The following is a 22932-nucleotide window of genomic DNA, read 5'->3' as shown; positions in this document are numbered from 1 at the left end:
GCTAATGTAGTCCATCACTAGTATGAGCAGCAGAGCTGAACCTTGTTGCATACGCACTACTACTGAGAACCTCCTTGTGAATCCCAACACTGTTTATACTCAAGTCTCACGGAGCATTGTACATAGCCTTCACTAATTCTTCCATGTTAATAGAATTTTGAACCATTCCCAAGACTGCCCAAATCAGCTATTTTGGGACCTTTTCATATGCTTTCTCCAAGTCCAGGAATCCCTAGTTGAACTCTTTCCTCCTCTCGAGCTTCTTCTCATCTGTCTATCTCACTGTCAATATCAAGTTGATGTGCTACATAATGATCTGTATCTGAAATGCTTATCTCCAGTCTTACTTTCTACTACTCTGTATATTCATTTATCAGTCACTGTCTCCAGAACTTTCGTGCAGTGTGAGAGAAGATTTATATCCTATACCGCCCACAGTTCTGAATGTCCCCTTTGTTCTTGTACACTGGTGCTAGTATGCGTACTTTCTAGTTGTGTGGAAAATGCCTCTCTCTCCATACTGCTATGAGTACCCCGAGGAGCCATTTCTTCCCTAGCTCACCCAGCATTTTGATCATATCTATTGTGACGTCATCTAATTCTTCTGCTTTTCCTGACTTCATTTTCCTTAGTGCTGTTCTTACTACTACTGGGCTGTGTCTGAGACAATACAGCTTCTGTGGGGTTTTCTTCATTAAAAAGCTGCTGGAAGCACTCCTTCCATCTGCCTTTGATATTCTGTAGACTAGTTAGCAGGTTGTTGCTGGCATCCTTCATAAAGGGTGTTTGATGTCTGTCTTCTTTATCTGCCTTTGTCCTGCAAGCTGATAGTTTTTGTGCTGTCCACTGAGTCACTTTCCAGAAGCTGGTGCAGTGCCTCTGATGCCTTGTTCTTTGCTATTCCAACTGCTTTCTTAGTTTCTTTGGTAGCCATTCAGTATTCCGTTTTAACTTTGTCCATTTTTTCTGTCTCCCAGTTTTTCTTGCACTCCTCCTTTCTTTCTTTTGATGACTTCCTGGACTTTTGCATTCCATCACCAGCTTTCCTTATGTACCTTGTTTTGATACCTGGTTTAGCTGCGTGTCTGTTTTATAGTCCCCTCATATGCTGTTTGAAGCACTGTCATTCTTCATCTCCACCTATTTTCTCATCTTTGTGAATTGCTAGCATTTCTTTGAACTCTTGTTCTTTCTTTCCAGTCAGCTTCCTCATTTTCAATTGAGTCTCTGTTGACCTTTTAGCCATCTGTGCATCAACTGCTTGCTGTTAACTGTGGCAACCAGTATTTTAAGCCGTGGGCCAACTGTTTCACTGAGGAAGACTTTGTAATCTCGGATTCTACCCCAGTGCCTTTTTTCTTACTAAAGAATCTACCTGAGTTGTTTGCTGACCACTTTTGTATGTGGTCTTGTGACTGTCTCTGTTGATGAACCATGTGTTGGCCACCATCAAGCCATTTGAGAGAGTAGCCTGTGCTTTATTCCTATTGCCTCACACATGTGGACCCGGTCTGTCCCAATATGTGCGTTCAGGTCACCCATTGTCAATACCAACACATGTTGTCCTTTATCTAGTGAGTCCTGCAGCTGCTTTCTGAATGCACTCTTTTCCTCACTATCCCAACCCTGCTGTGAGCCATAGGCGGAGATTATAAATACTGCCCTATCCTTGCATTGGAGTCTGATTGCCATGTGTCTGTTACAAATTTTGAGACACGCCTCACTGTCTTCTGATGTCTGCCCCTCACTACAGTTCCCACATTATTTCTAGTCTGTCGTCCTCCTGAGTAGCAGACTCTGGATCCCAGGTCCTTCCATCTTGTCTCCTGGATACAGGGGATGCTCAGCTTTCCTAATTATCATGTCATCCACTTCCTAGCTCTGTCCTGTCAGTGAACCTCTACTGAATGTAACAATCCTTAGTTCATGTTTGGCAGGTTGATTTGGTTTTACGTCCAGCTTTTGCTCAACAGAGCTCTCCCAGTTAACCCAAGCTGGGCAACTGGACAGTGGCCAGCCAGGAGCTTGTTTACACACACTAGGGGCACATAGACCCCACCTAACATTGATGTGGGTATCTTTTTATCACTGTTGCAGTATTATTTACTCTTGGGATGTCCTGCCAGGGATAGCAGACTGGCCAGCATACCAAAGCCTTTACATCTTCTGGACACCGTACATCAGATGTATGTCCTACATGCAAAGCATAAGGTAAATATATGCTGTACAAATGCCTGTACGTTCTGGGCACGGTACATCTGATGTATGTCCTGCATGGATGGTCTAAGGCGCATATGTGATGTAAAAGCACCTAATCCTCAGAACCTCTTTGACTCCAGTCTGAACACTACAATTGAATTCGGTTTACAAACCTTTCACGAGCTGATCTAAAGATAAGTGCCCATGGGGGGGGGGGTCTCTTTTTTCCGCCTTTTACCTTGGCTTATATGTTGTCTAGGAAGGGAAGATGCAAGTGTGGGAGGCAGATTCCCTATACAGATAGACACAGTGTCTCTTTTGTTTGGGTGCTAACCATATCCATACACAGTGTGAGATTTGTCAGGCTTTAGTCCATGTGACATTCCACAGTCATCTGTCATCCCTTTCCATATATTTGGAGAACCAGTGGTTGAAACTTTTGTCTCAGGTTACCATGGCCTAATTTGCCTGCCCCAACATTCAGCCACTGCTTCAAAAAAAAGGCGAACAGACACACAAAAAAAAAATCAATAGTAACTTTGTCTTTCAACCGTACACAATACTAGCAAACAGTTGAATGAAATTTCGTTTCTCCAAAACTCAACACAAAACATAAGTTTAGCACATACATGAAGCAACACAAAACACACAGTACAGCAGTGAATGAGCCAACTGAAGGCACAAGAAGAATAAACAGAACACTATTTCAAGTACTGCAGCAGTCAGTACTTCACACCACCATTCTCACTCCATCCCGCAACATACAAGCCCCATTTAATTTCCTCTGCCATCCATCTGACACCACAGCCCTCAAAAACCGCTGCTACCATCAGTCCCGAACGACCCAGCCATTACCATCCAAGCCCAGTCCTTCCTTCTGACACTACCAATGCCCAGACTCTGTTGCCTGTAGGCTAAACTGCCATCATCGTCACCATACTATTCTTTTACACCATCTGCCACAACACAGATCCAGTCCAGCTACTAGTGACAACACCAGTTCAGTTCAGCTACCAGCGACAACAAAACAGATCTGGTCCTTAAAAGCACATGACCTCCACATCCTGCACTCCGTATCCAACTTGGCTTACCACTGTGGCCTAAACTTCTATATTCAGCGTTCCAGTGGAAGAAGGGGAAATAAGCAAGCAAAAAATCCGAGGACTTCCCAAACAGCATCACTGTAGACAGTCACATGCTCGAAAAACCATGGACCACCAGGTAAGGAGTCACGATGAAGCTACACTTGGAAATGCAAAAAACACCAAAAAAAAGTGCATATGAGAGCTGGAGTGTCTGCTACCGCACAGGGCACTGCCGTCTTGTGCAGCAAAGTGAGGCCTATCCTGTCCACCCTCCACCAGACGTCTCCATCTTCTCCATCTGGTTAGATGAAGAACCCAAGGACTGTCCAGTGCCACTGTCAGCTCCTTCTGCCACTAAGCAATTGGAGGCCGACAAGGAGCCAGTTATCCGCACTGAGTCTGTGCCTATGTCTGATGCAGATTTGGGGGAAGAACTGGTGCTGATTATTTTGGAGGGGTGTATGGGGATTGTCTAAGTACTTGTCAGGGAAGAGGATCCTGGTACCCTCACTGAATCTAGGCAGGGGGTCTGAACCTCCTATATTTGTTAAAGCTGATCTTCCTTTGAAAATGAAGCAGAAGCAAAGCATGTAGCTCCTGTGGCTAAGGATCCCCCCCAAAGGCAATATTTTACCAAGGGGATTTTCACTGCTGTTATGGCTTTTAAACCCCCTTAGGAATTACCTGTTCCTGCTTCTGATCCCTGGTCTTCCACTCCTTCTGAATGCCCTAGGGACTCCAATTCCTCTGTTGAAGAATTAGACTCTTGTGAGGAGTCCTTGGCCTACACTTTCCAGATGCACTCTAACCTTGCCTTGGGGTCTGAGGAAAATGATTTACTTTCTCCTTACTCTCCTATGGAAGAATTGTCTTGACAACACAGTGGTTCATATGATGGAACACTTTTAATTGGGACTGTTTCCAGGTTTCTGATGTTCAAAAAAGATAGTATTAACTCCTGCAGATAGATTCTCCTTGACCTTCCGAAGTCCCTCCAGTGCTGGCTGCCCTTTTGGATACTTTTCTCTGCAGCTTCTCAGGCCTCTGATTCTCACCCACATGTCCTTAAGATACCATGCAGGTTCTATAAAGTTCCTGAAGCTCAGCAGTTTTTATATAGAAGCCCTTCTGATCCTGCTGATATTTCTGTAACCACTGATAAAGAATCCAAGTTAATGTCTTCTAAGATTTTACCTTGTGGTAAGGACAGCCATGCCAAGAACAGGTTTATTTTTTATTTATTTTTATTTTATTTGCAGTTGGTTTACCAGGATAGTCCACTGGGCCAAGATTAACCTGTTTTCAATGGAGTCCTGGGGAGAAAAGCTCCAGGTACGGCAAAAAAGTCTATACCTCTGCTTCCCTAGCCATTAGGGCTATTAATTACAAGACCAATGTGACTACGTTTGTATTGGCTTTTCTCTTCCAACTTGGGGGCATTCTGGCCGATTTGCCTAATTCAGAGGCAAGGCTGCCCTTTCCCTTTTGAGTTCTGCTTTTTCAGGTAGCTCAACATATTCTAGTAAATGTAGTTACAATGCTGTTGATGTCTCCTCTAGGACAACTTCATCTGGATCCGTTATAAGGACGTATCTTGGTTGTGCCTCCAGGCTCTGCCTGAAGATATCAAGGTCAGATTATTGGATTTCCTCCTTACACAACCAGAATTCCTTTGGTGCTGCTGCTGAATTGGATTATGCCGGATTTGAAACAAATATTTGTCTTCCCTGTTCCTAACTTTGAGAACTTTTCCTTTCAAGACTTCCTTTGTTTGTAGGCAACCTAAACAGCCTTCTAGGGCAAGAGAGCTTCTAGGGTAATTTTTCCAGACAAGCCTTCTTAGGATTCTAAAAATCAAAAAGTCTTCTTTCCCTGACAGATCTGCTTCTGTTTGGCATTCAGCCACTGCTACCCCTCAGCATGATTTTTCCATCCATTAGGTTGACTTTCTTTTCCTGTTTGGCTACAGATAACCATGGACACTTGGGTACTTTGCATTATTGAAAACAGCTTATGGTCTGCAAGTCCCCCCTCCATTCTCAGGCCTTCCTCAGTCTCCTCCTTGTCAGCTGCCATACTTTCTTTTGTTTCTTCAGAATGTAGTGGTACAGAGAACCATCCAGTCTGTCCCCTTGTCTCAGCAGGGATTCTAGAGCTGTCTTTTCTCAACACTTTTCTCAAGGTTCCATCTTTCAAGATGTCTCTTCAGACACTTTTCCCTCTGTTTCTTCCTCGAACCTTTCTGGTATCCGTGAATGTGAAAGATGCTTTCCTCTACACTCTCTCGCTAGGAAATGTTTGCATTCCTCTATTTGTTCCTCTCATTAGTTCTTTGCTTTGCCTTTTGGTCTTTCTACAGCTACCAAAAATCTGCCCCATTTGCAAGCCTTCTGCAGACTAAATGAGATTCAGATATTCCCTTACTTGGATGACCTTTTGATTCAAGCCCTCTCTTCACAGCTGCTGCTTTCAGGATTTGCACTTCACTGTGCATCTTGTGCTTAATGCAGGGTTCACCCTCAATCTCAAATGTCTGTGACTCCTCAGGACCAAGAGTTCCAAGGTTGCAAGGATTCAGATTTTTCCAGTGTTGGTTTGTTTCCCTCCTCCCAAGGTCTTCTCTTTGAATGCATATTGCCAGTCTCTTGTTCCTCTTTCAGTTCTTCTTGCAAGAGAATTTCTCCAAACACTGGGGTGCATGGCATCCCCCATCCCCATGATTCCCTTTGCCATACTCCACATGAAATTTAAATGGTATCTAAAGATTGCTTGGCTCCACCACTGCCACTCTCTGGAGTATATAATTTCTCTCTTGTCTTCTCTCAAGCTGGAGCTCCGCTGATGGATTCACTAGATTTCCTTGAATCCAGGATGTTCTTCGTCTTCCCTTGCTGCAGTCCTGACTATTGGGTATAGTCCGCGTCCCAGTCGGCCCGAATACCAGAGTATAAGGCTGACGTCGGTCATGGCGCCTTAGACTGACGTCAGTACGTCAGGGTACTAATGCGCATGACCGACGTCATTTCCTCAGTCTTTTTTGCCGCATGGTCCGATGCAGAAGCAATTTTGCGAGTGCAGGTTGGCGTTCTGAGATTTTCCGAAACCGGAGTTTCAGACCGAAAACAGAGTTGGCTAAGTAACCCGTTAGAACATTTTGGTTTTTCTTGCCTCAGTATTTAACCGGATGTCAGAAAAAGTGAATAACTGTATTTCTTGTGGGAAGCAGATACCGCATAGGGATTATCATACATTGTGTATACCTTGTTTAGGGCCTGAGCACGGCGTTGTTGGTTGCCGCTCTTGTGCTAGATTTAACAAGCGCACTATTAAGAGGAGGCTTGATTGTGCTAGGTTAGTGTTTGGGAAGCGTTGCAATTATAATATGCCGTCGGATGCTCCGTCGCCTGCTTCATCCAAGAAGCGCAAGGACAAAACAGTGAAGCCTAGGGGTGAGGAACCGGCAGTCCCGGACCTCGGTCCTTTCGAAGGCTCAGGGAGCCAGAGGTTTTGCCAGGAGTCTCTATGGAGTCTCAGGCAGATACTTTACTGTTACAGGATGTGCCCTCTCAGGAGGTAGGCCAGGCTGAGGGTGCTTCTCAGGTAACTGTTCTTCCCTCTCTTCCCAAGGTAGTTAGGGCCTCTCCTTCTGTTGCCAAAGCTTCTTTTAGAGGTAGGCCAAGTTCAGCTTCTGTGGGGGCTTCTCCTAGCATTTCGGCTCTGTGCCTAAGAAACATATGCTTAAAATGGCAGAAGATTTGATTACTCTGATTAGAGGTTCTATGCCCCCACCTGATAAGAGGCCTAGGGTGGAACAGGAGTTTGATAGTTTTGAACAGTGTTCACAGGCTTCAGAGTCTTCTGTGGAAGACTTGCAAGAGTTTCCTACTTATTCTGATTCTGATGTGGATGATTCCACTCCTTCAGCTTCTCCTCCTGAGGATTTTTCATTTTCAGAGACTCTTCACTCCATGAGGGAGCACTTTAAATGGGAAGGCCAAGATTACTCTGACTCCAGAAAAGGCTTAGGGAATTCTTGTTTTTGCCCCAGCATAGGCCCTTAGCTATTCCTCCTGTGTTGAATGTGGTGGAGGATGTTTTTGCAGAGGCTTCTCTGAACCCTGACTCCTTGCCTCCTGCTCCTGTTAAGCCTGATAGGTATTATAGGGTGCCCAAGCTCATAAGTATTTGTTTAAGAGTCCCAGGGCGGACCCAGAAACTGTTTCTCAGGGGCCTAAAGGTGTTAAAGCTTCTGTGGTTAAAAATCCTGTACCCTCTGATAAAGAGGCTAGGGCTTTGGATAGGTGGGGTAAGAAAGTATATACTTCTTCCACTCTAGCCATGAGGCGTTGAATTGTCAGTTTCATATGCTGAAATATCAGAATTATCTCCTTTCACAATTGAAATCTAAGGTGGATGCTTTGGCGGAAGGTATTGAGTGTAAAGAATTGCTGGATTTGGTTCATGTGTCTGAACAAGTGGGTAAGCATTCTTTGCAGTGTGGTTTTGATGCTGTTCAGGCCTCCTCGAGGGTGGCTGCTACTAGTTCTGTTCTTCGCAGACATGCCTGGTTGAAGGATCAGAATTTAGCTGAGCATGTTAAGACCAGGATTTTGGATGCTCCTTTACAGTCTGATGTGTTGTTTGGACCGCCTGTGGAAGCAGTTTTAAAGAAAATGGAGGACAAAGCTAAGTCTATGCAGACTGTTAAAGATTTTTGCAGGTGCAGCCTCCAAGTTTAGTAGAAATTGGCCTGCTAAGGGGTGGACATATCCTGCTTATGGTTCCCAGTCTAGGGGTAGGTCTAGACGTGGTAGGGGCAGGGCTCAAGGTTCTTTAGGCCTAGATCAGACAGTTCACCTGCTCAGACTTCTGGTGAGGGCAGGGGTCAGTCCTTTCGTAAGCAGAACCAATGACCTGCCTTTTCAGCTGCCAGTGGACTCTCGTCTGGCAGCTCCTTTGGGAGGAAGATTGTCTCTTTTCAAAGAAAATTGGGATTTAATCACTCAAGACAGATGGGTGCTGGATATCATTCATCACGGTTACAGATTTTATTTCCACACAATGCCCCCTTTCAAAGGCATGCCAGATGTTCCTCCTCCACAAAGAAAAGAGGCTCACAAGCAAGTTTCTCAGTTTCTCCAGATAGGGGCCATTCAGCCAGTCCCTGTATCAGAAAGGGGCTTCGGATTTTTTTCCCGCCTGTTCCTAGTACCAAAGAAGGGGAACACGTGGAGACCAATTTTGGATTTATCTATCCTCAACACTTATCTGGACATTCCCAAGTTCAAGATGTTGACGTTACAGCAACTGTTACCTCTGCTGGGCAAGGATCACTGGATGGTAACTTTGGATCTCAAGGAAGCTTACCTTCATGTGCCTATAAGGCTAAGTTGCAGAAAGTATCTGCGGTTTGAACTGGAGATTTTCATTATCAGTTCTCTGCATTGCCCTTTGGCTTATCTACTGCGCCCAGAGTATTCACAAAGGTTCTGGCTCCAGTGATAGCTTACTTCAGGCTTCAAGGCATTCAAATCTATCCTTACTTGGGCGACTGCCTGATTCTGGCTCAAGAAAAGGAACACCTTCTACAGCATCTGGAATATGTCATAGCAGTGCTAAGATGCCTAGGGTATTCTGTGAACGAAATAAAGTCCAGTCTAGTACCCTCTCAAGACATGTGCTTTCTGGGTGTGAGACTGAATACAGCAGCCCAGATGGCCTTTTTAACCCCGGACAAACAAAAGAGTCTGTCACTTTACTTCCATCAACTATCTCATCAGTCCGTGCTGACTGCAAGGACAGTCCTTCAAGCATTAGGGTTCATGGCATCTTGTATTCTGGTGCTTCCCAATGCCAAACTGCATATGAGGAAGCTGCAATGGTATCTCAAAATGTATGGACACAGCACTGCCAAGATTTGGACACTGTCATTCAAATAATACCTTGCCTTCAAAAGGAATTCTTGTGGTGGGCTCAGGAATGTCACCTAAACAAGGGACTCTCTGTGACCCGGCCAGAGGCGAGTCAGATTTTAACGACAGATGCCTCGGACACTGCTTGGGGAGCTCATCTAAATGGAAAGTGGATACAAGACAAGTGGCCTGCCAGACTACAGCATCTACATATCAACATGAAGGAGATGTTAGCAGTCCAGTTTGCATTGATGGCGTTCAAGGAGTTACTTCTTCCAGGGCAGGTGTTGATTCTGACAGACAACACAACTGTCATGTGGTACATCAACAAGCAAGGGGGAACACATTCTTATCCTCTATGCAGGCAAGCAATGATTTTATGGGAGACTGCGTTAAGCCTGCAACTGACTCTTCAGGCAAGGTTTCTGCCAGGAGCACAGAACTCCCTAGCAGATGTATTAAGCAGACAAATCATGGATCCCCACGAGTGGAAACTGGATCTTCATGTATTTCAGAAATTGACAGTGTCATGGGGAACTCCAGACATAGATCTGTTCGCTTCTCCACTAAACCACCAGCTGCCAAAGTATTGCACAAAGGGGTTTCATCACACAGCTTGGAAAGTGGATGCTCTGTCTTTCAGTTGGAAAAACCTTCATGTCTATGCCTTTCCACCTCTACCTCTTCTTCCAAAGGTATTACTAAAGGTCAGACAAGACAGGCCAAGGATGATTTTGATAGCTCCAGATTGGCCTCGGCAACACTGGTACCCACTTCTAAGGAGTCTTGTAAAGAAGCCTCCATGGCCTTTACCTCTGATTCCTCATCTGTTATCTCAGAAGGACGGTCATCTGCTCAATGTCAAGCTTCAATCTCTTCATCTCACAGCTTGGCATATTCTGTGTTGAAGCACGGTAGGTCTCAGCTTCCTCAACAAGTTTTAAATGTGATTATGGAAGCTAGAAGGCCTAGTACTAGGAGAGTGTACGCAGAAAAATGGAAGAGATTTTTATTTTGGAGTACAGCAAAGAATTTGGAGATTTCAGAGCCTAATTTGAGTGTGGCTCTTCAATATCTTACTGAATTATTGGACAAAGGTTTGTCCTTCTCTTCCATAAAGATTCATGCTGCAGCAATTTCAGCTCACTATGATTGTGACCCACCTTTGTTTTCGCATCCTTTGTTCAAGCAGTTTCTTAGAGGGGCAAAGAATATAAGACCCCCAATAGAGCTCCTACTCCTGCTTGGGATCTCAATTTTGTGTTGGAAAAACTTACTCTACAACCTTTTGAGCCTGCAGCTACTGCTGAATTGAAATATTTGTCATGGAAGACTGCTTTTCTGTTGGCTATTACTTCTGCAAGAAGGGTGTCTGAGTTGCAGGCCCTTATGGCAGTAGAGCCCTTTTGATTTTCCATAAGGACAGGGTATCATTACGCACTAATCCTTCCTTTATGCCTAAGGTGGTTTCTAGTGTGGCTTTAAACCAAACTATTCATTTGCCTACGTTTTTTGCAGATCCTCAAAATAAAGGGGAAAAGATTTTGCACACTTTAGATGTACACAGGCAATTGCGTTATTATTTGAGCAGGACTAAAGATTTTAGGCAGTCTCAGCAGTTACTTGTTTCTTTTGCTTTGAGTTCACAGGGCAAGCCTGTGTCAAAACAAACTATTTCTAGGTGGATTGGCTTTTGCATTGCATTTTGTTATTCCCATCATGGCAAAGAGGTTCCAGCTGGGATTAGGCCTCATTCCACTAGGGCTACTGCCACTTCAACAGCATTTCTAAGGGGTGGCAACTAAGGATATTCTGGAAGCAGCTACTTGGAGTTCAGTGCATACTTTCTCTAGGCATTATCACCTGCCTATATACTCTAAGACTAGAGCTGGTTTTGCCACAGCTGTTTTACAAGGCATGTTGTCAGCTCCTGCTACTTTATAATTTGCCAGCCTCCCTTACCTCTGCTTTGGGATTCTACCCAATAGTCAGGACTGCAGCAAGGGAAGACGAAGAACATAGTACAGTTTTGTACCTACCATAAATGTAGATGTTCGAGGATTCCCTTGCTGCAGTCCAATTTACCCTCCCTCCTTCCCCTCTGTGTTTCAGGGTGGTTGTGTAGGTGAGTTTACATGCTTATATTTTTTGTATATATTACTGTATATATTGTACATGTTTTTTGGTGCAGGTTGTTTTTGGGACTTGTCTTTTTGGATCTTCTGACATCTGGGGCAAGAAAAGACTGAGGAAATGACGTCGGTCATGCGCATTAGTACCCTGACGTACTGACGTCAGTCTAAGGCGCCATGACCGACGTCAGCCTTATACTCTGGTATTCGGGCCGACTGGGACGCGGACTATACCCAATAGTCAGGACTGCAGCAAGGGAATCCTCGAACATCTACATTTATGGTAGGTACAAAACTGTACTTTTTCCCTTTTCAGGTTCATCTCCCTGCTCAAGAGTTGTACACAGATGCTTCAAATCATGTCTGTGGAGCCTCTTCCCAACAACCTCAAAGCCCAGGATCTTTGGTCATGTCAACAACTGGCAGACCATAGCAACATCAAGGAGATGAAGACTCCACTACTTGGTCTCCAACTCCTTTTCGCTTTCAGGTCCTGTCTCGGTTTTTAAACACAGTACCACAGTCTTGTGTTACATCAAGAAGAAAGGGGGCACAAAATCTTACTTTCTTTGCACGCTGTCTCTTTTAGTATTGGAATTTTGCAGTTCACCATCCTTTAGTTCTTCACGCAGTTAACATTCCTTCAGAGCACAATCCTGTAGCAGTCTGAACAGGTCCAGGACAAATCCTCAGTAATGGGTGCTTTACAGGGTGGTGTTTCTGGGCATTGTATATTGATGGGGTACTCATCAAGTAGATCTTCTTCCTTCCTATCTGAACAGATATCTTACCCATTTCTGTTATGAGTGCAAAGTCCTCTTGCTTTGGAAGTAGGCACTTCTGTTTCACCTGGTCAGAGGCAGACATCACATGTTACCTCACAGGATAGATCTTCTTACAGAAGACGTGGGATCTCTCATTTACCCTCACTTGCCTACCCTTCAATTGACACTTTGAGTGATAGGATTTTGATTCCTTTTTGGAACCAATTTCCTTTGGACATGTTTTGGGTTTTGCAGGAGGCCAGAAAACCCCCTAATAGAAACCCATATGTGACTAAATGGAACAGATTTTCTATTTGGTGTCTCATTCATGACCTGGTCCCTTTTTCTGTTGGGGGTGGGGTCCTGTGGTCCTTTCTTATTTGGGTTGCTCAATTTTGGCAGTTCATTTGTTAGCTATTTCTGCTTCTCTACTTGTGAAATCATCTCTAGCTTCTAGTTTTGAAGTTGTAACAATTTTTGAAAGGTGTGTTTCATATTCGGCTTCCAAGAAAGCCTATTCCTCCTTTTTGGAATTTTCATTGTTTTTCTTTAGAAATTGACCCAGTCCCTTTTTGAGCATGCATTTTTTCTTGCGTACAACATTGTACTTGAAAGACTGTGTTTTGTTGGTGGCTCTTACTTCTGCTAAGAATGTCTCTAAACTTCAAGCAAATCACTCATTTCCACCTTTTTTGTTTTTTCACACTAACATATAGCGTCTCTTCATACCAGTCCTTTTTTATGACCAAGGTAGATAATGATTTGTTCTTGAATCAGTTTGTTCATCTTGCTTTTCTCCCTTCTCCACAGAAACCTAGTGAGAGGGTTTTTCACACCTTGGATTTATGTAGACAGTTCAGATATTACTTGGACAAGACATAACATATCAGGAAAACTTTGCAGGTTTTTGTTTCCTAGCATACCTATAATTGGGTTTTGCCATATCTAAGCAAACTTCTTCCTCCTGAATTTCTAAGGCCATTTCTTTTTGATATTCTTTTCATATCAAGCAGCTTTCTTCTGTTTGTGCCCATTCTACCAGGGCAGTGGCCTTTTCTGATGCTTTTTTCATAGGTTAGGGTACTAGATAATCTTGGAAGCTGCTACTTGGTGTTTTGTTCACACTTTCCCCAAACATTATAAGTTAGTTGTCATTTATAGGAACAGACCAGGTTTTCTAGAGCAATCTTTCTTGGGATTTTGGAGGGCTCTTCTGTGGCTTCCTCTCCTCCCATACTTTACATAGCTTTTGTAGTTTTCCAACAGTAAACAATACTGCAACAGTGATGAGGAAGGGCATAGTGCAGTTATGTAAGATCTAACCATAACAATAGATGTACTACTTCTCATTGTTGCAGTATTCTGTCTCTCCTTCCTACCCCCTTCTCTTTCTGTTTTCTTTGTTATTTAAGGGTCTTTCTTACATCCGTTTCTACTTGTTCCTCTTCCCAATCTTCTCTCTCCCTCCGGGATTGCTCTAGTCTTGTGGCACTTATGTTTTGAGGATTAGGCATTTGTATGTACCTTATGCGTAGGACATCTCTGATGTATGGCACTTGGAAGTTTTAAAGGCTTTGGCTGAACTTTGAGCTCTCCTTGACAGGATATCCCAACGGTAATGAATAGTGCAACATTAGGAAGTAAGACATCTAGTGTAATGGTAACCTGTTGCACTTGCACAACTGTACTGCCCCTGCTGGTTGGAGTAGGCCAGGTTCTCAACCCACTTATCACTGGCAAATAGCTATGCCCATTTTTTGCAACGTCAGTCAACATTGCCCAGTCACCTAGAGACAAATCTTACATCCTGCTCACCTCGACACAGTGCGCAGTCTGTGATCCATGCTGTCCTATCTAGTGGATAATGTGCACTGCACTTGATGCCCAAAGCAGTTGGTCTTTTTGATTTTTGCCCTGATAGGTACCATCTAGAGCCTCTTCTGTTGCTCATAACTCCATTCTTTGGATGAGTTTGAGCTGAAAGCTCTCAGCATGTTTGTGGGAGGAACCACACAGATACACAAGGAGAACATGCAAACTCCATACAGGCACTGGCTGGAGGCCAGGATCAAACCATGTGTATGGGAGGCAAAGACCTTAACCTTTATGCCAACTGTGCAGTCCTACAGCTTTGTTGACAACAAAATCCATATCCAGGCAGGCCCATTTTCTTATTTTTCTTCAGTTGGGTTTTAGGTTATTTGCCCAAAGTGCCAAGGCTTTTTAGAAAATTGCCAATATTCCTGTTTGTAGTATGTAGCAGAGGGTTCTGTGTAAGCTTAAACAGAAGTTTATATGTTACGGCAGAAAAGGTTGTTGGTTGTTTTACTTGTATTAGTTATTTGACAGTGTGATTTGCAATTTGATTTGTACAAATGTGAAAGTTTTGTGTTGTGATTTATTGGTAGCAGGTGTCTGATGATATGGAAACATTTAGAAGTCTTCGCTGAGTTTACTACTACTGCCATCCTGCTATGCAGATAAATGTCTAAATGAGTAAAGGTGTTTAAGAAATTAAGCAATAGTGGATAATTGGTATTGCCATTATACTTACAGAAAAAAGTTATGTGCATGAAGACTGCTTGCTGTTGCGCATGTTCCTTCAAGCTAATTGATTTATTTTCCTTTATCATGTGCTGAAAATTGATAGATTAACAAGTATGTTTTCACTCTTGATTACTTGGTTTTTTTCTTTGTCTGTCTCTATGGTAGCCTTATAGTCGCACTTCTTCCATGTCTTCCATTGAGCTAGTCAGTGCCTCTGATGATGTTCACAGATTCAGCACCAAGGTACGGTATATACAATACTCGGAGCACTTTGCCATAATTTTTTGTGAAATGTTTTACACTTTAGTAAGGGTTCTCTAATTTCACTTCAGATTGAGACATTAACTTTTTCATCTCTCCTCTAATAGTTTTAAGCAGATGGGGTTTGCAAGTGCTCTGTAACCTTGAATTTCCAGTGTAGTCTGATTTATGGTGGCAATCTTTCAGTCTCATTGCCTCCGCTTCTTAGCTGCTGTAAAATCTTGCCAGTCAAGGTTGCATTTTTCAGAAAATCTTGCTTTTAGTGCAAGACGCACTTAATTCAGTTTTCTTGTCTGGCAGCCGTTTGATTTTGAGGTAAGATGTATTTATGTTGGGTCAGTCATTGTTACTTTTGTTTTCCACATTTTTCCCTTTTAAATGCACTAGATGTTACTGTCTTTATTTTTGTATAGAAGTATAATGAATTAATTTGCTCAGTGCACTTACCAGTATTTTAAATTAGAAAGCAGAGGTTAATCCATAAGAAAGCTTTAGTCAGGTGTGGTATCCCAACTGTGACAGGGCTAACAAACACTACAAAAAGATTAGTCCATATAAAATCACTTTAACTAGCAAATGTAGGAGACTTTCTGTAGTAGAGCAAGAACACTTGTCCATCTTCCTACTTAACTGAATACAAACTACCTGAAACTTCAACAAAGCGTTTTTATTCCCGTCCACCACAAAGAGGGAATCAGAGAGAGAGAGAGAGAAGGAGAATCTACTAGATCTGCTAGCTAAAGTGTTGTTATATAGACTACTCTTTGTACGCAGTGTTTTAAATCAGCAGAACTCTTCCCGTTTCAGAAGTGAAACCTTCTTTTCTGGTTGATCATTTGAATTTGAAGGCCTGAATCATTTAGAACATTTAGTAATATTTATTCTTCATAGTTGCTTTAGTGCTATATTGTGTGTTGTGTTTACTATACAGCATAATTTTTTTCTTAATTTTTTTAGTTATTGTGAAGAAAGTTGGAAGTCTACAAGGCTTTTCCCATTATTCATTTGTACCCAGCCAAGAAACATCTTATTAACATGAAAAGAAGGGCTGTTCTTATGAGAGAGTCTGACCTGGCCTTCCAAGGCTGGCAGTAATGTAAAGAATAAGAATCATGAACAGCATAAAAGTTCATCTGGATTTAATCATAAATAACCAAGGGCAAACCCATTGAAATTCCAATGTTTCAAGTTTGTGTCCTGCAGAAATTATGCTTCTCGTTTATTTTTTTCACCCACCCCTTAGAGTTTGATGGACTTCTCTCCCCTTCCCAATTAATATAAATTTCTTCCAGCCTCACACCATTGTTAGGGCGATAAACATGACAAAATGGGATGTTGATGCGTTTGTCCTTGATGATTAGGACCATGTATGTTCACTTATGGTTGAGAGGAGGAGGCCTGAAAGGGCAGAAAACAGTTGACTGACTTGATAACCTGAATTTCTGTACTTCAGCAGGAGTAAACTGAGAAAGAGCCATCAAATGTACGGAAATGTGATTAATGTTTGTGGTCATACAGCAGTAATAGGATCTTAATTTTTTGCCTCCATCCACCACCTTACTCCCAAAGCTGTAAGGCCTGCCCTGTTAGTAGGACCATTTATTTCCTTTCTAGCCCCAGCCTAGAGGATGCCAAGGAGAGCGAGATGAGGGCCGGGGACAAAAAAAAATGGTATCTTTTGGGTGGCTAGATAGTTTGTAATGTTTCTACAGCCCTGTTCTTGTGGGCTGGCAAGCTCACAGCATGACCTGCAGAGCTTTTAGCCCCAGTTTATGTACACTTTCCATCACACATTAGATGCTCATTTAGTGTGTTTAAACTCTCGGGCGTTAAAGTTTTGATTCTGTGTGTATAGCATGTTCTTCTAGGATTCATCCTAATGGCACCTTTGCAGTGAGACTGAGCCATCACCCTTCCCCTAGGATCAGTGAGCTTGCATCTGCTTGTCACTCTCACCCTTTCAAGATTGGCTGCTGTAACACCTGAGCCATCTGGCTAACTGTCGCTGCTTTATCCCTGTGCACCTTGTAGCTAGCCTTAATATTTCCCTTTGCTCTTTAACTGAAGAGAGCAGAGAGCTCATTTGAAGAATTTCTAGAGTACAGTGGAAAGTGTCCCAAAGCTGCATAACTGTAAATACATTTAATCTTCAGCTTAAAATGTGTTCCGTAGTTCTTCTACAGTTTGGAATATCCATCTTGACTAGAAATATGTCTTTTTGGTATAGTCCCACTGTGTTATTTTAAGTTTCCTTTTTTCACTGTGTATAATTTCAGAAAGTTGTAGGAGTGGGAGGTAATGAATCTTAGAAGAAATGCAGCGAGTCTTCACCAGATTTCTTTTTAAAAACTTATGTTAACCATGTTATTTTGGGTAATCTCAATCCCTAGCTGATAAAATGATTGAAGTATTTCTCCATTGCATTATATTACATTTTGCCAATTTGTTCTTATATTAAGATATTGTCCTTCTGTGAGAATTTAAATTTTGAAGAAAAAAGTAGTTTATTCATTTCCAAACAAGTCACTAGTGTTTGTGTTGACTCATCAGTGCTATTTAATGAAGTAGACTCAGAATAGTTTGTGTTGTGCCTGTCTCTGTGGCATAGAAGGATGGAGCCCCCGTTAGCAACCCAGGTAATAGACGTTCAATTAGTGATCTGGGGGGACATGTCCCAGTCACCTCTCCCAAGGGGGAGGGACAAGGTTGGCATATACATGAGGTACGCAGGGCAGTGCGGTTTCCTTGGTGGTGCATTTAAAGACCAGCTGTCATGCTGCAGAGTTAGGGCAGGGCTGCTTTAAAGAAACATCTCTTGTAAAAGTGACAGTGAGCTCACTTTGTGGACAACCCATTACATACTCCTCCCTTGGCCTTACTAGGTGCATGGTTGGATAAGGACAGGTGAAAAGTGGAAATGTTTGAACCACTTCTGATGTCTGTCTGAGTAACTATCCTTTTTGGTCAGCACTCCCCTGGTGATGGGAGCACGAGCTAACTAGCGAGGGTGTGTGATAGGCAGAGTGGGCAAGAAATTGAAAAAAAAATGTTTGCGTTGATGAAGAGTACATGGCTTTGTCTCCCTGATGGAAAAAAATAATCTGAAGTCTACTTGGAGTATAAAACTACTTGTACAAATACATCAAAAAAATCCAACCCCTTCTGGACTTTGTTGCAGACTTGAGAGTCTTATTGATTGTTCCTTTGTAATTCACTATTCTATGCTTATTTACTAATCTTTTTAATCTACTTTTGATTCTTAATAGTCGTTATGTAATATTTAAATGCACTGCTAATGATACCTTTAATGGCATCTTCCATTCTAAACTATTTCTTCCAGCATTTTCTTAAGCTCCATTACAGCAGTTTTAGGTGGAATGTAAATACATTCTAGTGTAATCCTCCTCCCTTGCCAGTAGCCCATTAGCACTACAAATCTGGTCTTATCTTTATCTTCTTCTGTCACTGTTGGAGCTCCTCTTGTAATTAATGTAAGTGCTCTTTTTTTTTCCCTTTTTTCTCAGGTATTCTGCTGAATAACCATCCTGAAATCCTTTCTTGAGCAAATTCACATGTTCCGTTCTTTCTAAGTGTGTCTCTTGTAACATAGCTATTTGCACTCTACATTTTTTAATATACTTCACTGCTCTTTCGTGTTTATATTTGTCTGTGAGGCCATTTACATTTAGACATTAAAAAAAGTATCATTGTATTAAAATTATTATTCCCACCTTGTTATGTGTAAACCTTTTTTGTTAAGTGTCTAGTTCCAGCTTTTGTGTTACATGCATACACTGTTTGGCAGGTTGAACTTTTATACATTTGTTTCTTGTCATATGCATTTAAGCCTATGTCACATGTTGTAAAACTTTTTGTTTTATTGAAAGCCCTCAAACAAAAAAAAATACCCAATACCCCCCTAAAACCTGTTAACTTAATACTAACACACAACACTATGTACATCTTCAAATATTGAAGTTTTACCATCCTAATAGGAACAAAAGTCCCAAACTGACAAGCCACACTTAGAGTTGAGTTAACCTAAAAGGAAGATGTATGCTAAGAAGCATGGTGCAGCCTGTGCTTCTACTAAGTGCTGATTGATTCTGTCTTACCTTTATAGCTCTCTCTGCTGGGAAAACCCCTGAATGTTTTTCATTACCCACCTTGGAAACCGTCAAAGAAACAGCAAAGGTTCCAAGCACGGCTTCGTTCAAAATATTGAATGGGTGCAAAAAATACACAGGGTAAGCGCTTTCACGGACCAAAGCTCCGCTTCATCGGCCATAATAAAGCATGTCAGCAGTTACTCAACATTTAAACCAGTTTCATCCAATACAAAATCAAGTTTGAGAGTGATGTAATAATTGGCATTAATTAATTGACTGGATGTGCTCGATAGACCTCAAGGATGCGTACTATCACATTCTTGTGGACAGACGCTCCAGGAGGTTCCTCCGCTTCCGGCTGGGAGCCAGTCACTTTCAGTTCAGGGCCCTCCCCTTCGGTCTCACCTCAGCCCCCAGGGTGTTCACCAAAGTCTTGGCAGTTATAGCGGCCCACCTGAGGCTTCAGGGAGTTCAGGTCTTTCCGTACCTGGACGACTGGCTCCTCATCGCCCCAACAAGGCATCTGCTCTGTTCAGGCAGGGATTACTTCCTCAATCTTGCTCCATGCCTAGGGTTGACTGTCAACATGGCCAAATCCTCTCTGGCTCCTACACAGGTAATAGATTTCATAGGGGCGAGATTGGATTCCAGACTAATGCTTGCTTTCCTGACTCCTGATCGGCTTCAGAACCTGAGGTTGCATGTTCAGGCCATTCTCCAACTTCCTGCTCCACCAGCGGAATTGATCCTGAGTGCTCTAGGGTCCATGGCGGCAGCAATTTCTCTGCTGCCCCTAGCTCGTCTAAATATGAGGGTCCTGCAGTGGACCCTCCAGGTAAATGGTCCCTGTCTCGCAACCCCCTGTCCCATCCCATTCCCCTAAGTAGGGCTTGCAGAGGGTCGCTCGTGTGGTGGCTCCAGTCCCCGAGCCTTCACACGGGACGACCATTCTCGATGCCCCCCCCCCGTCACCACAGTGACCACGGACGCCTCTCGCCTGGGGTGGGGGGGGGCACTATTCAGGCAGAACGATCCAAGGCACGTGGAACTACATACAGACTTCCTTGCATATCAATGTCCTAGAGATGAGGGCGGTGCTTTTGACGTTGCAGGCACTTCACAGCTTTCTTCCGATTGGGACGATTGCAGTACAAACGGACAACATGTCAGTTGTCTGGTACATCAACAAACAGGGGGGAACCAGGTCTTATCCTCTTTGTCGCGAGGCCATGAGAGTGTGTGAATGGGCTATATCCACCAACCGCTTTCTCATTGCAATGCACATTCCGGGATGGTCCAACATCCTAGCAGACAGGCTCAGTTGTTCGATTCTGACTCCATACGAATGGTCTCTCAATCCTCTAGTAGCGAAGCAAATATTTGCCCAATGGGGGCAACCCTGTTACAATCTTTTTGCCTCTCCTTCAAATACCAAATGCAACAGTAACTTCGCTCTAATCCCCCCTCAGGGGGAGTCCCCGAGAGACTCTCTAGTACATGCTTAGCCTCCCGGTCTCCTTTACGCTTACCCTCCATTGCCCATGATGCTGAAACTCTTACAGAAAGCCAGTCGGTTGGGGAGCAAAATGATCCTCATTGCCCCATTCTGGCCTCATCAAACGTGGTTCCCGTACCTGTGGTCTCATCTGATTCATCCACCCTGGATTCTGGATCCCCTCCCAGATCTCATTACTCACCCTCTGGGTCTTCCGACCCCCAACCTGGTCAACCTCAAGCTGACGGCTTGGTTGCTCCAGTTCCACTCCTGATAAGGACTCCCGGAATCTCCTCACCAGTCAAAGCCATCCTAGTAGCAGCACACAAACCGTCCACCAGAAGGGTCTATCGGAGTAAGTGGAAACGTTTCTCCATCTGGGCGGAGAACCATCACTTAGATCCTTTCACGGCGCCTCTTACATCGGTTTTGGATTTTCTAACTACCCTTTTTCATCAGGGGGCTAGCTGCTCTACAGTCAAGGTACAACTAGCAGCGATTTTGCATTATCATGTAGGGCATGAATCGGGCCCTCTAATTACCTCCAAGCTCTGTAAAGCTTTCCTCAAGGGTACCTTCCTTCTCAGACCTCCGGTCAGGGAGGTAGTACCCCCATGGGATTTATCTTTGGTTCTACAGGCCTTGACAAGCCCCCCTTTCGAGCCGGCTGCTACGGTTGATCTTAAATACCTCTCTTGGAAGACGGCCTTCCTGGTGGCCATTACTTCAGCTAAAAGGGTCTCTGAGCTTCAGACTCTCTGTGTTAAACCGCCGTATTTGGCCTTCCATCAGGATAGAGTTTACCTCAGGATCAATCCGTCCTTTCTGCCTAAGGTATCTTCGGAAGCTAATATTAATCAATCTATTAATCTTCCCGTGTTCTTTCCCAACTATCAGAACAAAGGAGAGTACAAACTGCATTCTTTGGATGTGCACAGACAATTACACTTTTATATTCATCGAACTGCTGGTCATAGGCAATCTGACCAGTTGTTTGTCTCCTTTGCCAAAACCAATTTAGGCAAGTCAGTTTCTAAAGTTACCCTGTCACGGTGGATAGCTAGTTGTATCCTCTTGGCATATCAGAGTTCAGGAAGGCCTGCACCTCAGGGAGTCCGTGCTCATTCTACTAGGGCCGTCGCTACTTCGGCGGCTTTTAGATCTAGGGTCCCCTTGGATGATATTTGATGTTCATCGTGTTTCACTGTTGCAGTCATGACTGTAGTGTTCTCCCCTGCCGGCAGGCAGTCCTCGGTCGGCCAGAATCCCAAAGTCTGGGTCCGGCGTTGGCTGTTCAGCCATGCTCCCTGATGTCAGAGCGCCAGGAGTACAAAGCTGACAGCCGACGCCATGTTCTCCAGTCTTTCTTGCCATGCGGTGATAGCAGTTCGCAAGTGCCGGTCGGCTGACTCCTGACCATTTTTTCTAAACAAACTGCAGTCCGAAGACTTTCTTCTCCTACTCAAAGTTAAGTACCCCGTTGGGGAAACTTTTTTCTTGCTCCAGTCCGATGTCAGAAAAAGTTAATAATTGTATTTCATGTGGGAAGCAAATACCTCATAAGGATTTTCATTCTTACTGTATTCCTTGCTTAGGCCCTGACCACGACGTAGCTAGTTGTCGGTTTTGTGCTAGATTCAATCAACGTAGTATTAAACGAAGGTACGATTTTGCATTTCATTACTTCGGTAGGCGTTTTAATTACAAAATGTCGTTGGATACGGTTCCGGCTACCGGAGTTCACAAACGACACAAGGACAAAGACAGGCCTCCGAGGTCCAAATCAGACGATATCGCACAAGCAGAGCCAGCTTCAGGTTTGGCCGTCGTCAGTGAGGCACTTTTGCAGCCCCTGTCGTCAGCCATTTTGGAACCGATAGCCGAAACGGACTCCCACGAGGAGCCAACTAGGCCTTTGAATATTTCTGTTGCAGGACCTTCGGACAATGCTCCTTCGGATGGGTCCGGAGCCACTGTGCAGGTACCGGCTTCTGAAGGGGTTTTCAGGCCTACTCAGCTTCTAATAAAGGCAAAGCCAAAGACAAAGGCAAAGACTCCTTCCAAATCAAAGACTGCAGCCCAGGCCTCTTCTGATCCGGCTCCCAAGTCTCAGAAAAAGTTACTTAAGATGGCGGAGGACTTACTTACTATGATTAGGGGTTCACATCCCCCTCCAGATAAAAGGCTAAGGCAGGAAGTTTATTATGACTCCTCTGATCAGGCTTCTGTTTCTTCAGTTTCTTCTTCTGACCAGGAATATTTTTTCCCTCCTTATGAGGATTCTGATGCTGAGGAATCCATTCCTTCAGCTTCTCCCCCTGAGGATTTCTCTTTTGGGGAAACTGTGCATGAAATGAGGAAACATTTCCACTGGGAAGGACAGGAGTATTCAGAATCTAAGAAAAGACTAAGGGATTTTCTTCTTCTT

General features: G+C 43.6%; 1 protein-coding gene across 2 annotated transcripts in view; it reads left to right on the top strand.

Moving 5' to 3' along the window:
* Positions 1-22932, top strand: part of CERT1 (ceramide transporter 1) — a 2527843-nt gene that overhangs the window by 1498899 nt on the left and 1006012 nt on the right. The window contains exon 11 of one of the 2 annotated variants that reach the window (XM_044063956.1): positions 14805-14882. The exons of the other annotated variant lie outside the window; for it this stretch is intronic. Coding sequence (XP_043919891.1) covers positions 14805-14882 — 78 coding nt within the window. The remainder of the gene's footprint in view (positions 1-14804; positions 14883-22932) is intronic. 2 annotated transcript variants of the gene reach the window in all.

The sequence above is a fragment of the Protopterus annectens genome, chromosome 2.part2, assembly GCF_019279795.1.
Source record: "Protopterus annectens isolate FY-2018-M chromosome 2.part2, PAN1.0, whole genome shotgun sequence".
Lineage (NCBI taxonomy): Eukaryota > Metazoa > Chordata > Ceratodontiformes > Protopteridae > Protopterus > Protopterus annectens.
Note: the sequence above shows the minus strand (reverse complement) of the source record. Positions and strands in the feature narration are given on the sequence as shown.